This window comes from Ipomoea nil, unplaced genomic scaffold, assembly GCF_001879475.1.
Source record: "Ipomoea nil cultivar Tokyo-kokei standard unplaced genomic scaffold, Asagao_1.1 scaffold1031, whole genome shotgun sequence".
Lineage (NCBI taxonomy): Eukaryota > Viridiplantae > Streptophyta > Magnoliopsida > Solanales > Convolvulaceae > Ipomoea > Ipomoea nil.
The window spans coordinates 38,546-55,786 of record NW_017617459.1 but is presented as its reverse complement, the minus strand read 5'-3'; the positions used below and the strand labels follow the sequence as shown (position 1 = coordinate 55,786).

The window sequence follows — 17,241 nt, the reverse complement described above, 5'->3', positions numbered from 1 at the left end:
TCGGGCTGAAAAATTCAGGTTCCACCTACACCCGAATGGTAGCCAAGGTGTTCAAACAAGTCCTCGACCGTAACCTGCAGGCTTATGTCGATGACATGATTGTGAAGAGCACCGAAGCCAACCTGCATACAGACGACCTAGTTGAGGTATTTTCGATTATGCAGCGTTTCAATTTGCGACTGAACCCCAAGAAGTGCACTTTTGGGGTCCACGGGGGGAAGTTCTTGGGGTACATGGTTTCCAAGAAGGGCATAGAGCCCAACCCCGACAAAGTTAAAGCTATCCTGGACATGGAGCCCCGAAGGAGTCTCCGGGAAGTCCAATGCCTTAATGGGCGACTAGCAGCCCTTAGTCGTTTCCTCTCGAGGTCGGCTGAAAGAACTCTACCGTTTTTTGGAGTACTCAAGAAGACCAAGGGGTTCGAGTGGTCCCAGGAGTGCCAAAGGGCTTTCGAGGACCTCAAAACGTATCTGATGTCGCTCCCCCCTAGCCAAACCCGTTAAGGGGGAGGTCTTATATTTGTACCTCGGCATCTCCCAGGCCGCGGTCAGCTCCGTGCTGGTCCGGGACGATGACAGGGTTCAACGGCCTGTGTACTACACGAGCTGAGCTCTCCGGAGGGCGAAAATCAGGTACACGCCCGTCGAGAAGGCCCTCTTTGCGGTAAACATCACCATAAGGAAGCTCGGCCACTACTTCTAGGCCCACCCCGTTCACGTCCTCACCAACCAGCCCCTAGATGCGGTACTAAGAGCCTCGGGGTCGGTCAGCAGGTTGGTCAAGTGGGCCATGTGGCTAAGCCAGTACAACATCCAATTTCGAAGCCGTCCAGCCATCAAGGGGCAGGCACTAGCCGACTTCATAGTTGAGTGCACCACCCGGGAGGCCACCGAGCAGGCCCGAGATGAAGATAAGGAGTGGTGGACCCTTTCCACGGACGGAGCTTCGGGACCAAAAGGCTGCGGGGGAGGGGTCGTCCTAATCACACCCGAGGGGTTCAGAGCCTACTATGCCCTCTGTTTTTTCTTAAAGCTGTCCAACAACGAAGCCGAGTACGAGGCACTCCTTGGAGGGCTTCGGCTAGCACTAAACATGAGGGTCGAGAAACTCAAAATCCGGTGCGACTCTAGGCTAGTGGTGAGCCAGGTCACGGGAGAGTTCGAGGCAAGTAACAAGAGGATGAGGAGGTACATGGATATGGTACTCCAGCTCTTGGGCCAACTAATTAACTATGAAGTCCTACAGGTACCTCGGGATCAAAACATGGATGCCGACATGTTGTCCAAACTCAGCCAAGGAGCCCCAGAGCACATCTCCAAAATCGCCCGAGTTGAAGATTTTAAAAGGTCCAGTCTAGAAGCCAACCCAGTCCTACCTATACAAGGCCGACCCCCCTGTTGGTTGGACTACCTTAAGGAGTACAAGCAAAAAGGTACGCTACCTCCTGATGAGGTCGACGCCAAGCTAGTGAAGTGGCGTGCCCCCACATATGTTATCATGGGGGACACGCTCTATAAAATGTCGTACAACGGCGTCCTACTCCGTTGCTTGTACCCGGACGAAGCTAGGTCGGTCATGGAAGAAATCCACGAAGGGACCTGCTCCGCCCACCAGGGCGCCTTCACGACGGCCCGCCGAGCCATCTTGCAGGGGTACTTTTGGCCGAGAATGGCCAAAGAGTGTGCCGACTACGCCAGGAGCTGCGAGACATGCCAGCACTTTCAGGTCGGCCCCGGCCGACCCGCCACGAACTACACCCCAATCAGCTCGGTAATCCCCTTCTCCAGGTGGGGGTGGACATAGTAGGGGCTCTACCTATGGGGTCGGGCAAAAGAAAATACCTCATAGTGGTTGTCGATTACTTTACCAAATGGGTAGAGGCGAAGCCGCTGGCAAGCATCACAAGTGCCCGTTGCAAATAGTTTGTCTACCAGGACATTTTGTGCCGTTTTTGGGTCCCAATGCAACTCATCACTGACAATGGACGCCAATTCGAAGGGCAGGAGTTCGAAAGATTCTGCGCCGAATGGCGCATCAACCATAGCCGAGTGGCCGTATGCTATCCACAAGCCAATAGGCAGGTGGAGAACGCCAACCGCACCATAGTGAATGGCCTAAAGAAGAAACTTGAATCCGCAGGGGCAGCATGGGTGGAAGAGCTCGACGCCGTCCTATGGGCCTATCACACCACCCCCAGGAGGGCCACGGGGGAAACACCGTTTTCCTTAGCCTACGGTTTTGAAGCCTGAGCCCCTGCAGAGGCGGTCATACTTTCCCGCCGAGAAAAAGAATATGACCCCGACGCCAACGAGGAGCACGATAGGGCCGACCTCCACCTGGTGGACGACAGAAGAGAGGCAACCTCCATCCGAGCTGAAAATTACCAAAGGCAGACTAAGTCCTACCACGACAGACGAGTACAACCCCGTTACTTCCAGGTAGGAGATTATGTACTCAGGAGGAGAGAGGCGAGCCAACCCCAAGCCGGAGGAAAGTTCACCGCGAACTGGGAGGGCCCCTATATTGTGGCAGCGATGGTCCGTCCAGGCAGCTACAAACTCAAGAACCCCAAAGGAAAGGTGATATCCAGAGTATGGAACTCGGAGCATTTGCTGAGGTACTACCAGTGATGCACCATGGGCCGACCCGGCCGTTAAGACCATCTCATCTCCTTTTTTCAAATAATGTCACAGGAGGCGGCAGGCCCCCTCCGTTGCGATAAACAGAATAAAGTTTTGTATTACGAAACATTTTTTCTCATTCATTCCTCAAGAAGGGAGGCAGTTTTTACTCGACTTCCCCAGTCATACCCTAAGGGGGCACGAGACCCCACATCGCGTACCAACCTCGATGGAGGAGCCCCACAATCTAGTCTCACAAGACTATACCGTCGCGGTTAACATACCCTAAGGGGGCACGAGGCCCGACCTCGTGTACCAACCCCGATAGAGGAGCCCCGCGGTCTAGTCTCACGAGACTATACCGTTGCGATTAGAATACCCTAAGGGGGCACAAGGCCCGACCTCGCGTACCAACCCCAACAGAAGAGCCCCCTGGCCTAAGTTCCAAAGGACTCGGTCTGAACGGCTATTAAATATATATATATATATATATATATATATATATATATATATATATATATATATATATATATATATATATATATATATATATATATATATATATAAAACGCCTCGGCCACGGCCGAGGCCCACCAACTCGGCCACTGCCGAGGCAACACGTCTTGGCAGTAGCCAAGATCCCGCGTCTTGGCGGTAGCCGAGGCCCGCGCCGTGCCACGGCTCCAAGTTTGTGTTCTGGTCACCCAAGATGTTCTCTCATGAAAGCATAGAAGCAACAACGGTGAGATTTTAACAAATTTTAACAAAGGAAAGGAAAGAGTTCGTACAAGACAGATAAGTTCAATACAAAGTCAAAGAAGCATGGAGTTTGCATAGGCAAAGAGTTCAGACAAAACAGACAAGCTCCATACAAAACCCAAAATAAGCGCAGAATTTGCATCTAAGTGCGACAAAAAGAAAACAACCCCGGGCTAGCCATTCTAGTCGGGGGCATCATGGGCGACCTCATGGGCGGTCATCCCCTCGACATAAGTGTCCAAGCTAGCATGGACATTCTCCGTGGATGGAGAGATAGAACCCGTAAGAGGGGTCTGGCTCACGAGCAAGGCATCCAATCTCCCCAATGCATCCGCACAGCTGGAAGCCACATCCCCACCGACAGCACGAGTAGAAGCACCCGCTCCAGCAGAAAGACCAACCTCGGAGCCTTCGGGCAAGGGAAAATAACCTGGCAAGCCCCTCGCTATAGGATCAAAAGAGGGGTCCTGTTGCTTCAAGATAGCATAAATGTCCTACTGCATCGTGTACTCACCCACATCATAAGCAGTCATCCCCTCCTCCTCGATGCGACTCTTCCCCCCACCGAGGCAAGCCACTCGTCTATAAGCTCCTACCGCCGGCCCCGGGCGTACGACATAGCATCCAAAGTGAACTGGTGGGACCTCTGGTGAGCTGGTACCACGCGGCCCATCTCCTCTCTCAGTCTATCAGCCTCAAGATGACGAGCTTCCTTCTCCTGGTCCAACAACTGGGTGAGCTCAGTGACCCACCCCTCGAGAGTCCCATTGCACGCCCGGAGCGCCTCATGGCTCCCGCAAAGGGAGGTGCAGTGGAGAACAACCTGCCAATCCGAAAAGAAAAAACACTAGCAACAACATGTGAAATATAAAGTCTCGCCCCTTAGAGGAGAGACATAAATCTACCCCTCTTCGAGGGGAACACAAAACATGCTCACCTCCATCAAGTGATTGTACATGGCAGCCTCGTCAGCAACGGCTGGCCCGCGGGAGGAGACCAAGTCCTGGAGCAACTCGCGGAGGCGTGAGAGATCTCCGGGCCCCGACCGGCGGGGGGAACAAGATGTGCTCGCGGCAAGACGGGAGGCACGGAGATCACCGACGCGCTAGTAGAACGAGTACGTACCACAACAGCAGTTGAGCGTGAGGTGCCCGCCCCACCCCCCTCGGTGGCTCTGTAGCGCTTCCTCTCCCGGTATCTCGCCACCCGATCGGCCATCAAGGGAGGGTCCCCTGCAAACAACCAACCAAAATGTCCGATCAAAACACAAAGTGATGTTACGAAGATACGGGAAAGAACTAGAGTGATGGAAACCGATCTCTCGGTGTAGCCATGGTAAGCTCAAGCTCAGACTCGGGCAGGACCTCGGGTGCAGAAGTCGGCCCTGCCGAGGCCGAGCTGGGGGACTCGTCTTGATCCCGCGGCAGGAACTCGAAGGCCAAGTCATCCGAGTTCTCACCTCTGGAGGGCGAGTCCACGGCAATGGGCTCAGGCTCGTCCGCGGGGGGACTCGGTAAGGGGTGAGGGATCGGGGCACCCCGGGCGAAGCCCAAACCCGCCAAGCTCTCCTCGCTCACCATCGGGGTGATGTAGATGGTTGGGCCACCCCGTCGAAAAATTCTGACGTCTTCTAGCTAAGGGCCTGATAAACATTATTTTTAGTGTTATTTTTAATAATATTTTTATAGTTAAATTTACAATAATTGATTAATTTTATATCTATTTTATTTATTATTGTTATATAAGTAGGTTTGTTAGTATTATTCATTTTTAGGACTGTTTTTATTAAATTTGTTTATTATTTGAATTCTATCAAGATAATATAATTTATTAACCTCAATTAATAATTATAGTTATAATAGTCTATGGTCTATAAGAATTTTAATAAACGTAGACTAATCATATTTGGATTCTAATAAAAGAATACTTCATTTTGAGTCTCGGTCGAAGCCTTTTTGTGCGGCGATTCAACAAAAGCTGTCAACACCACCGTGAGAAAGGAGATCGCAGATGACGTAGAGCCTCTTCTTTGGCCATGCAGTAGCGGGAGCATGAGAAGAAGTTATTGACTAGACAATATAAATAGAGAGCGGTGTTATAGAAGCAGGATCATCAAATTTAACTCTGGACCAATTCCGGAGGCGGAGAATTAGTTTCCAGCAGCTTTGAATTTCCGGCGGTGGTCAGGGCTAATCTAGATGGCAAATCATTTTCGGCGACGACTCTGTCTTCTCGGTCGGCGCTAATTCAATTTTGGCAGCATCTTGGCATAAGAATTTCTACCTTTTCATAAGAATTTCTACCTTTTCTTTAATTTGTTAATTCTTTGTTTTATTGGATTTGCTTAAGTATTTTACAGTTCAGTAGTACTTTGCTAATTGCAATTGATTTTAGCATTTTGCAAACTTCAAGTTTTAGAATTTATTGGCATTTTTATATTGTTATTTTATTTTAGTTTATAAAATCAAGATTAGCACTTTGACTTGTCTACCTAGGGAATCGTGTTGTTTCATCTTGGCTCTAATACTTATTAGAGTTCAAAATGCAGAGTAGTAATGGTTATTCATTCACGACCTTAGGCTTTTCCATTTTGAATGGTAATTATTTGCTTAGCATCTTTTAGTTGTGGTTTAATTATTTTGGCATTTAAATTAGCCTTCGTTTATTCTGAGCATTTTTGTTTTACGTTATTTTAATTTCAAATTATTAAATTGCTTAGTATCAATTCCTTGTGAGTTCGACCCTTACCTTTGCACATTATTACTGCAATTGACCCGTGCACTTGCGAGGACATATTAATTAAAATTGTCCAACAATTTTTGACGCCGTTGTCGGGGAATTGTTTATTTTGCAATTTAATTTGCTGTGTTCTTTTTCTTTCTTTAATTGCTTGATTTTTTTATTTTATTTTTCGCTATCCTTTCATTATTATCATCTTCTTCATTTTTGATCTTGCATTTTATTTAAGTCATTCGTCCATTTAAAAACTGCTTTATATTTGTTTTTGTTTTCGCTATTCTCTTTATTTAATTTTCTCATTTCTTAACTGCTTGATTCTTTAATGCTATCTATTTCTTATTATTTTGTTTGTTTTTCCTTTTTAAACTTGCTCATTTATTTAATTCATTGGTCCATTCTATTTTCTGAAAATTATATTTTCATTCTCAATCACACAAAAAAACCAAAATTTGAAAATTTTTACATTTTAATATGTACTCTTTTTTATCAAACCAAAATAATTCTTATAATGATGATTTCGTACAGGCAAATTCAATTAGTGTTTCTAATCAAAGGCCTGTGCATGACCCGTTTTATAATTCTTATAATTCGGGTTGGGAAAATCACTCGAATTTTTCTTGGAATAATCAAAATTATTTTCAGCCAAACTATCCTAATTTTTATTGGGGTAATAATCAAAATGATTTTCAACCAACTCCACCCCATACCTGAAAAACCATCTTTGGAGGACTCCTTGAATGATTATATACAGGCTTGCAATAGGTGGCAAGAAGCAAATGATCTACGGTTTCAAAAGCAACAAGAAGAACATGATCAATGGTTGCAGATGCAACAAGAAGCTTTTGAGCCCCAAGAAACAGATGAACAACGATTTGAAGAAAATGAGTCTTGCTTTAAAAGAATAGAAACACATTTAGAGCAAATTGCTAAATTTGTGCAAGGGCATGTGCCAGTTAAGTTACCTAATCAACCTGAGGATGCTCTGAATGATGAAAAAAATAAGTTAAAAGATAATATCACTTCTAAACAAACTGAAATAATTGAAAAATTGCATAATGCTGTTGATGATATTATTGTAGAAAATGATGAGCCTCAATTGCATAAATCTGATAATCCTTATGTGCCCCCAGTTCCATTTCCAAATAGGCTCAAAAGTTATGTGCCTGAAACTGTAAGTGAAGTGCTACAAAAAGATTTGCCCCTAATCCCTTTTGATGCTCAAGCAGATAAATTTACCAAAAATGTGTTTGCTGAAACTGCTGAGTTTTTAATTTTTACATCTATGAATTTGTCTGATAAATCTAACCAAATGTTTGCAGTTAAGGGGTTGAATTTTGTTGAGGATGGTAAGTTAGAGTTTGATAAACTCCAAAAAGAAAATCTTTTGAATGACGTTGATAAATCAGTTTCTTCTTGTTATTCTCAAATTGCAGGGCCAAATGATAATTCCACAAATAAAAAATTTAATAAAGGATGACTCTCTTTGTCTTCTTTTCTTTCTTCTCACAACATTGGGGACAATGTTGAAAATAAGTGTGGACTCGGGATGAAACTTGGAGACTCGGAGGAAGACTTGTAACTCTAAGAGGAGCTTGAGAGATCCTTGGTGTGGTGGTGTAGTGAGATGGCCGGAATAGGGGGAGAATGGGGGGTTTAAATTGGAGATAGATGATGGAAAAGAGGGGGAATGGGAAGAGTTGACTAAGAGTTCAAAATTTGAAAAGGTGTATGTGGAAGAGGAAAAGGTGATGGGGATGGGAAGGAGATTTGATGGATATGATGGGTGGGATTCTCAAGATTTTATAAAGAGGGAATTGCATTTTAATAGGAATTCTACCATATCTGGGGAGGATTTTTCAGAAGGAGGTTTTTATCCGCGATAAGAGTTTATTTGAATTGGAGGAGGTCGGCTAATTACCAACTCGGGGTGACCGCCTAGGAGTCGGCTCGCCATGTGTCTACTCTCTATCGTTGTCGACTCATCACAACGAAGAGAGTGGGGGATTCGTGATGGATATATTAGACCCGGAGCGAACCGACCCAGAGAGACGGACCCAAGTCGCCACAACCCGAGACGCCTCGGCCCAAGCCCTTGGGCCGTGGCCAAGTCGACCCAAGCAGCTCGGCCGTGGGCCGGGTCCCACCGCGGACGAGCTCGGTGTACCCGAGCTCGCCACTATGGACCTCGGTTACTGCCGAGTCGGTCCATGGTGGACTTGGCTAGGCTGAGCTCGGTACATGCCCAGCTCGGCCATGCCGCGTGGCCGTACTTTGGACCCGGTCCCGGAGGGAACGCGGTCAAAGCGGCCCGATCTAACCACCCCCAGTTTTGGGGGTGCAGTTGGGGGTTTAGTTGATATAAAAGCCCCCATCTTGTCCTAACAAGGACACTTCATTCTAAAACTACTACTTTATAGTTATTATTGTCTTAATCAAGCCTTGTAATAACTTATTAGCGATATTTAATACAATTTATAGTCCCTACGGCTTTACGATATCCCTGCGTTCCATTTATTTATTCCTATATTACGGTCTTATCCGGGTTCAATAATTCGGGCCACCCCGGGTTAATTAAATCCATCACTCATATTCCCAAAGAGCATGTTTCAAAGTACCTTTCAAAATTTAAGGAAGGAAAAGTATATGAGATTAAGAATTTCTTGGTCATTACTAATTTTTATACCTACAAAACAAGCAGTCATCGTTACATGTTAAAATTCAACCACCAGACAATAGTAAAAGAATACAAAAACAAAAACTTTCCAAGGCATATGTATCGTTTACGACCTTTCCCCAGTTTGAAAGAAAATCTAGCACTTAATGAGAAAGAATTTATTGGACTCCTGCAACAAGCAACAACTCCTTGCCAACAAACAACATAAAAGAAAATACAATATCACCATTAGATTTTGATTAAGAACAGAAACTGGCTAAGTTTTTTTTTTTTTTTTTTTTTTTTTTTTTTTTTTTTTATAGGTTATAAATTTCATTGTTTTGGTTTTTTTTTTTTGGCTGATTAAGGTTTTTTTTTAGATGTCATTCGTAGGCTTGTGGAAATTTATTCTCCTCAAGAAAAGGTTATTGTTGGTAAGCTGTGTAGGCTGGTTGATTTGTTATTGAATATTCACAGTAAGTTATTTTTGGGGGCCTGAGAATGTTTGGAATGCTGTGTGGCACCATCTTTCAGAAGATGCACAATTGAATAGACGAAGACTCTTACCACAAGAAGGTTTATTCCTTTTTTTTTATATCCAATTTTTTAGTGGTTATTTTATTATGTTTACTAATCAATCTATCATTATCTTCTTACATTTGTCTATTGTATGGCAGATTTGATATTATAGACGATTCAAAGAAAAATTTTGCTTTGATTGAATTAGAGCAGAAGTTGTTATAATTGCACAGTAAGTCTTTGAAAGACTTCCCTCAAATACCATTACCGAACTTTAAGGATACATCATTGGTTGAGAATAGGTTGTTGTTTGAGGAGTTGCCGGATGCTCGCAATCCATTTAAAAACTCAGGAGTGTGCATGTCTACAAGGATACCATTGCTTGAATCAAACTTACAAACAGTGTCGCAACTAAAGTAAGTCTTGCTCTCGGCTACAAGCAAATCACTTATATAATCATTTATGGGATTAACAACATCAAGGGTTGGAGCTAGGATTGTGCAACTTTGCAAGTAGTTGTGATCGCATTCACCATTCCTAAACATAAGAAATGTACTCTTGACAATTGTAGCTATCGGGTCACTGATAGAGGACAATAACATTTCAGGAGGGAGGTTAACATCTACACAACCATCATTTGGACCCCCAATTGTTCCATCTCTGATAGATGCAATCCAGTTCGCAAAATCTTCAACTTTTTGTAGATAAACACAAGGGTCTATCCTATTTAAGCGGAGATTCTTTGTCAGCCTAAGCACTTTACAACTATTCCAAAGGTAAGATGAATTTATGGTGGCAGAGACAATATCTTGCCCTATACCTTTGGGTATCACATGCAATATTTGCCTAAAATCACCACCAAAGACAATGGTCTTACCACCAAATATTTTTTCAGCACCCAAAGGATTGTGGAATATAATCATAGCAAATCCCCCTTGCACTTCAAAACAGTGCTTGTGTATCATTTGTGCTTCGTCCCATATGATTAACTTTGTCTTTACAATTAATTCCTCAAGGTGATTGCCTTGTTTAATATTACATATCAAATCTTCATTTAAAGATATTGGTATTGCAAACCTAGAGTGTTAATGAGATTATAATTTAGTGGGTGTGATGGATGGAGTGGAAAAATGTAAACGGAGATAGAATTCCCGAGTGTCGAACTCAAGGATGACAAGTCGGAGTAAATAGGGTTCAAGACAATCACGTATCACAGTGCATTAACAAGAGAAAAACTAGGTACAAGGAGTGTAGGTGAGAGCATGTGTGCAATAGAGTGCAAGTGAAAAACATAACAAAGGAAATAAGAAAAGAAATAAAAGAAACTATAAAATAGAAAGCGGAGTGGATTGGAATTCCCATTCCTTTGTGCATGTGAGGTGAATTTGGGCTAGTGTTGAACTAGTCATGTGAGATGACTTCCAATGTCGTTCACCTCTCGGTTACTAGGTCTTTCATAGGTGTGGAACCACCATTCCTAAAGATAGTTGTACTCTTTTTCCCTTCACTACGTTTTTTCCCTAATGGGTTTTTCATAGTCTAAGGTTTTTAACGAGGCAACTAGCGTAATCTGGACCCCCTACAATCAACTTTGGCTTAGGGGATCACTATGGACCGCTCAATTTAACGGTTGCATTCAAAAGGACCACCACCTAGAAGACTTGACTTTTAGAAGTGGAGAACGATTCAGATAATGTTTTTGAGATATATACTTTCCTGAGACATCGACTTCGCGAAATCTCAAGAAAGTGGGGGACTAGATGATGGATGGTATACTAGGCCTGGGCCACTTGGACCGGCCTAAGAAAGTAACTGGATCAAGGAAGCCCAAGAAGGATACCCAGTACGGAACAACTCAAGAGTTCGTTAAGGATTGGGTTTATTATTCCCAATATAATCAGAATTGGACTCATTATTTATAGTATAATAGAATTAGGTTTTATTATGTAACTAAGACTCCCAATATGAGGCAGTCTAGAATTCTTATTCCTTGTAGGGTTCTAGGCCCAAAATATGTATAAATAGACCTCTCGCACAGAGGAGAGAGGGGACAAGGCTCAACAATTCACGAGCAATACTCATCAATACAACATTCCTATATTTTCGCCATATATTTCTCCTATATTCTCGTTATTATAACGGTAGTGTTGGTCTGCCGTTGACTGCCCAAAAGTCATAAAACCAACACATAGATATATACATACATACATACATACATACATACATACATACATACATACATACATACATATATATATATATATATATATATATATATATATATATATATATATATGTATGTATGTATGTATATATATATATATATTTACTTTGCTAAGCATAAATTTGCATGGATGTTTGGGACTTTCGAATTAACAGCTCACGTGCTGTTTATGAATTAAAGTGAAGAAATCAATTTGGCAAATAATTAGCCGAACCAATTCGCCAAACATAACTCTCATCACATAAGCCGTAAAAATTCCAATCGAAAGCTAAATTGATGAACGGTGAATTACGATCCTTCCGGAAGACATGTTTTAAAAATTTTTGAAAGTTTATCGTCCGCAATTCTCCTTTTCGAACTTTTTCTGACCTTCCGAAATAACATCTCACCATTCTTTGTATTCCCAACTAATTCTCTACCAAACTAAAATAATATTTATTCTGAACCATTATTCTCCATTACTATATAAATTTACAACACAATAAAAACAAACCAAGTCTATTAAACTTTAACGGTTCAAACCTCTAGTTCGGTAAAGGAAAATAACAAAACATAACCAAAGGTTTGTCGTTTCAGCAACCAAAATTGCTTGGATAAACATCTGTGTATATTTTTGTTTTATGTACAATCTACATCCTCTTAAAATCCCAAACTGGGAAATTTTTATGTGCAAAAGCCCTCAACTTTGTCAATTAACACTATAAAAGTTAGAAATTATAAACTTGCAATATATGCACTCACTTTGTATATGCAATCATTTATCATTGTATGTTTTGAACAGAAACACAAGAACTGTTATTTTCATCTTCTTCTATCACATAATAATTCATTTCAGATTCGCAGGCAGCTCATGTATATATGATTAGACATTATTCTTCTAATAAAAAATTTACATGCACTCAACATACTACGGTAGAAAACTAAAAGTCCCGTTATTGTCCACATCTGCATATATAGAGGTGAAATTTTGCACCAAATTGCTGTCAGAGCACAAACCTGAATATTAACTTTTGGCACATTCAATGCCTCTTTGTTTCTATCTCTTTGTCTCTTCACCTCATGAAATGTGTTTGAACATGAAAATTAAATTAAGCATCAGAAAAGTTTTACCCCAGGTACAACATTATCTAAAATATAAAAAATGTTTAGGGAGTATGACTTGGAGGAGTAAAATGGGAAGTACCAATACAAGGCATGGGCAATCTTTGAAAACTTTGTATAAAGAATAGACATAAAATGATAAACAAATTGCAAGAAGTACAATTGAAAGGGGTGAAGTCTATAGAGTACAGTATGGCAGCCTAAGAAGCAACAATGCACAATAGTAAAAAGTCATTCCAAGTCACTTAACCCAAAAAGTTTTTGACTTTTAGTCTTGCCAAAATCTACTTTATATGAGAAAGGATTTGATGCGCCGGCGTTGTATAGGTGCTATACAACGGCGGTGAACCAGAAAGCGCCACTTCATTAAATTGTAAAGTCAACTTTTACTGAACTCTTTTATGCAAATTATAATAATATTAATATAGTATAATGATAATTATTTTCTTTAATTAAAAATAATTACCATAATCAATTAAATACTCATGAATTTGCTTGTAAGGACTTAAAGCTCAGCCACTATTTTTAACTTGATGATGATCAATTACATCTACTTGTACGTGCTTAAGCTCATTCACTATTTTTAACTTGATGAAGATCAAATTCATGAGTATTTGGTTAGTGTAGTGTTTCATAATCCCCTTAACCATACAACCTAGTAAGGACTTAAGCTCAGTCACTATTTTTAACTTAAAAGGCAGTAATCAAGTTTTTTTCTCAAATAACATTAGTTCCATGCTTTTCTATTTAGTATGAGGATTTTCCATATTCTCCATATTTTATCATCATCCCACATCTACTTCGTATAAAACAGCACCTTCATCAGTGTATATTATGATATGAGCAAAAGTATGCATCAAATTTCAGTCAAAAAGGCCAAAATAGACAAAAAAAAAAAAAAAAAAAATTCAAGGAACAACCATCAGTGCACAAAGTACAAAAAATTACGTCTGAAAATGTAATGGCAAAAAATAACTAAGCTTTTATGCGTATTTAATTAACTTTACAAGTTTAAATTTAACATGTCAAGATTTAAATTAATTGATAATTATAAAATTTTAATTATTATAATATGTTATTAAAATAATATATTACATAATATTACATCACATGTCTAGAACTCTTTAACATTGCGCACAACTCGACTGAAATTTAAAGTTTCGTTAATGAACAACAACTTTTCCAACTACATAGTATAAATAATAGTAATTATTTTTATTTTTCACATGCTATGCTCTTGTTGAAGAAAAAAAATTATTAATTACATAAAGAGATTACATTATTGCATAACATTTACAAAATGAAATAACAAAATATAAAACAATTGATTTACATAAGCCAAGAAATTAATGTAATTTAATATATATATATATATATATATATATATATATATATATATATATATATATATATATATATAACAATTGCCTTCAACCTTGAGAAAAAAAAAAAAAAAAAAGCAAACGTTCCGGAAGGAGGCAACGGCAAACGTTGTCTTCTTCCGGTCCGGAAGAGGCAACAGCAAACGTTGCCTTCTTCCTGTCCGTAAGAGGCAACGTTTGCGGTTGCCTTCTTCCGGAACAGAAGAAGGCAACGGCAAACATTGCCTCTTCCGTTCTGGAAGAAGGCAACAACAAACATTGCCTTCTTCCAGTCCGGAAGAAGGTAACAGCACATGTGACGTTTCTTTTGCGAGACCCGGTTCAACCTGTGACCTCCATGCAGCAACCAAGCTCGAGCAGAGAGCAGCAACCGCAACCGCAATCGCAGCCTGTAATGTATCTAAACGTTTCTTTTTTCTTCCTTTGGGGTTTTCTGTGTCAAAGTGAGAGAGAAATAGGGATCGAGCAACAAGCTGGAGTCCAGTTTCATCAATGGTCAACTTCTTAAAAACTTGATGACAGGGTTAATATATAGTAAGTTGATAATTGCATATGGGTAATTGTTTGTTGACAGATTCGTGATACAAGTGTTCTTGTGAGATTGAGACCTGCATGGGAGGATCGGATCTCCGAAGATACTTGACTGCAAGGGGTAGGAAGCGTTTTGAAGTCTATGTTTGCACCATGGCTGAAAGAGATTATGCTTTAGAAATGTGGAGGCTTCTTGATCCAGATTCAAATTTAATTAGCTCAAATGAGCTGTTGAATCGTACGTATAGTCTGTGTCAAGTCTGGTAAGCTGGACTATGTTTTTAAAAACAAAAAAAAAAACAAAAAAAAAATCATTTTATTTACAGAAAGTTGTCACAGCAAAAATTAGAATCTGAAAGGTTCAATTTCAGCATTCAGCAAAAGAAAAGAGCAAAAATTATAAGAAAAAAATGAATAAAATATATAGTCAAAACAGATAAATAATTGTTTATAGAACACAATACCTGGAAACCTGTATTGGGAGAAGAAGGAAATGTGTAGAAGGGCTATTTTTGTCTTTTTCCCTTTCCGGTAGTTATAACTGCCATCCTTATAAGAATGGCTGGTCTACCGTAGTCAAGGCTTGTAACTCATATTTCTTCATCTTCAATCCAAGCATGACAAACTCCTTTCATCTTTCTCCGTTCGGTTAATCACACGCCAATATGGTATCAGAGCACTCACAGCCGAGCTCTTATGCTGCCGCCGTCATCGGTGGTACAGATCAGGAGCAACGTGCAGCTCCACAGCCAAACCAGCCGCCAATCCACGCAATTCCGTCGATGATTCCACAGGGGAGCCTCGATTCACAAACACAGAGGAGCTATCGCATTGAGGATCTAGATAATCCCTATCTGTTCAGTGCCAGCAATAACACAAACCTAATCCTCGTTAATCCGCCACTAAACGGCAGCTCCAACTACAATTCATGGTGTGTTTCCATGAGAATTGCTTTGGAAGTGAAAAACAAGTGGTGGATCATCGAGAATAGTGATGCGATCCCTAGCAGAGAGGACAACCGATATGGATCCTGGAGACGCTGTAACCTGATGCTTTGCTCATGGATCTTCCGCTCTGTGCATCCTTCCATCGCACAAAGCGTTATGCATTTCGATCTAGCCAAGGACATTTGGAATGATTTGAGGAAACGCTTCGCTCAGTGCGACGCTCAGCGAATATCGGTGTTACAGAATGACATTAACAACTTCAAGCAGGGATCTCAGTCTGTTTGTGATTATTACACGAAGTGCCAGACCATGTGGGAAGAGATGAACACTTTACGACCTCTTCTGCTATGCAAATGTGATCCGAGATGCAAATGCGACCTAATCGATAACATAAGGAAGGAGCGTGAAGTTGATCAGGTAATCCGCTTTCTTCAAGGCCTAGGTGATGAATACAATACTTTAAAATCTAATGTTCTCATATTGGATCCACTGCCGGAAGTTTACAAGATATATGTTATGGCTGAAAAGCTAGAAAGGCAAACTAGAATGACAAAGCTGAATGTTAACAGTATGGAAATCAGCCATGCTAATCTGGTCCAGAATACTCAAACTGTCCAAAGCTCCACAGATGAGGTGGTAGCTGCCATTAATCCTTATGCTAATAAAAGGTACACAAACAGTGGAGGAAACAAGCCTAAGTGTACTTTTTGTGGGATGACGAGTCACACGATATATAAGTGCTACAAAAAGCACGGCTACCCTCCGGGATGGGTGCCGGGCTTTAAATCTAAAGCAAAGCAGCAAGGACTGGCTTCTGCAGTGGGCAATTCAACAGATCTGGGAGTCACTAATGATCAATTTCAAAAGCTCATGGCTGCCCTTCAAAGTCAGATGACACTGCCTTCCAGCTCTAATTCTGCTGCTTCCGTCTCCCTAATTCCTAAGTTCAATGAGGACGACAAGGAAGGCAAGTCACTCATCCCTTACATTAATTCTTTTTCTCTGTGTAATTCAACATGGATCATAGACTCCGGAGCAACGGACCACATTGCTTGTTCTCTTGAGTCATTTGATGAATATTATGAAGTTGAAGGGGACCAAGTGAGTCTGCCTACTGGAAAACGTGTTGACATCAAACACAAGGGAAACATAAAGCTTGAAAACAATCTATGGCTCAAAGATGTCATGCACATACCATCATTCCAATTCAATATATTGTCTGTTAGTAAACTGCTTCAAGATACTTCATATAATCTGATTTTTTCATCTGGACAGTGCTTGATTCGGGAACCCCTTGGGATGATGGTTGGTTTAGCTAAACAGGAAAAGGGGCTATATCTCATGACAAAGCCACCTCTGAAATCCATTTTTCATCACAAGAAACTGGTTATGCAATGTAATAAAGTTGATATTTGGCATCAACGTTTAGGACACTTTCCTATAAATAAATTGCATTTGCTTAAAGATATACCGAAGTTATCTTTTACAAACAAAGCTTGTGATGTATGCCATTTAGCTAAGCATAAACGTTCCCCCTTTCCCATAAGTACTTCAACTACATCTGCCTGCTTTGACATGATACATGCAGATATATGGGGTCCATTCCCAGTGAGTTCCATGAATGGTGAGCATTATTTTTTGACTCTAGTGGATGACTTTTCAAGATTTACCTGGTTGCATTTGATGAAAAGGAAATCTGAAGTCAAAGAATTAATAAAACAGTTCCACAGCTTTGTCTTTACTCAATTTGGAACCTCAATCAAGA

General features: G+C 41.1%; 1 protein-coding gene across 1 annotated transcript; it reads right to left on the bottom strand.

The window, feature by feature from the left end:
* Positions 1–9,545: 9,545 nt before the first annotated feature.
* Positions 9,546–10,256, bottom strand: LOC109180669. The gene has a single exon (XM_019330356.1). The coding sequence runs from the start codon at positions 10,254–10,256 to the stop codon at positions 9,546–9,548; it is 711 nt and encodes a 236-aa protein (XP_019185901.1).
* Positions 10,257–17,241: the final 6,985 nt, after the last annotated feature.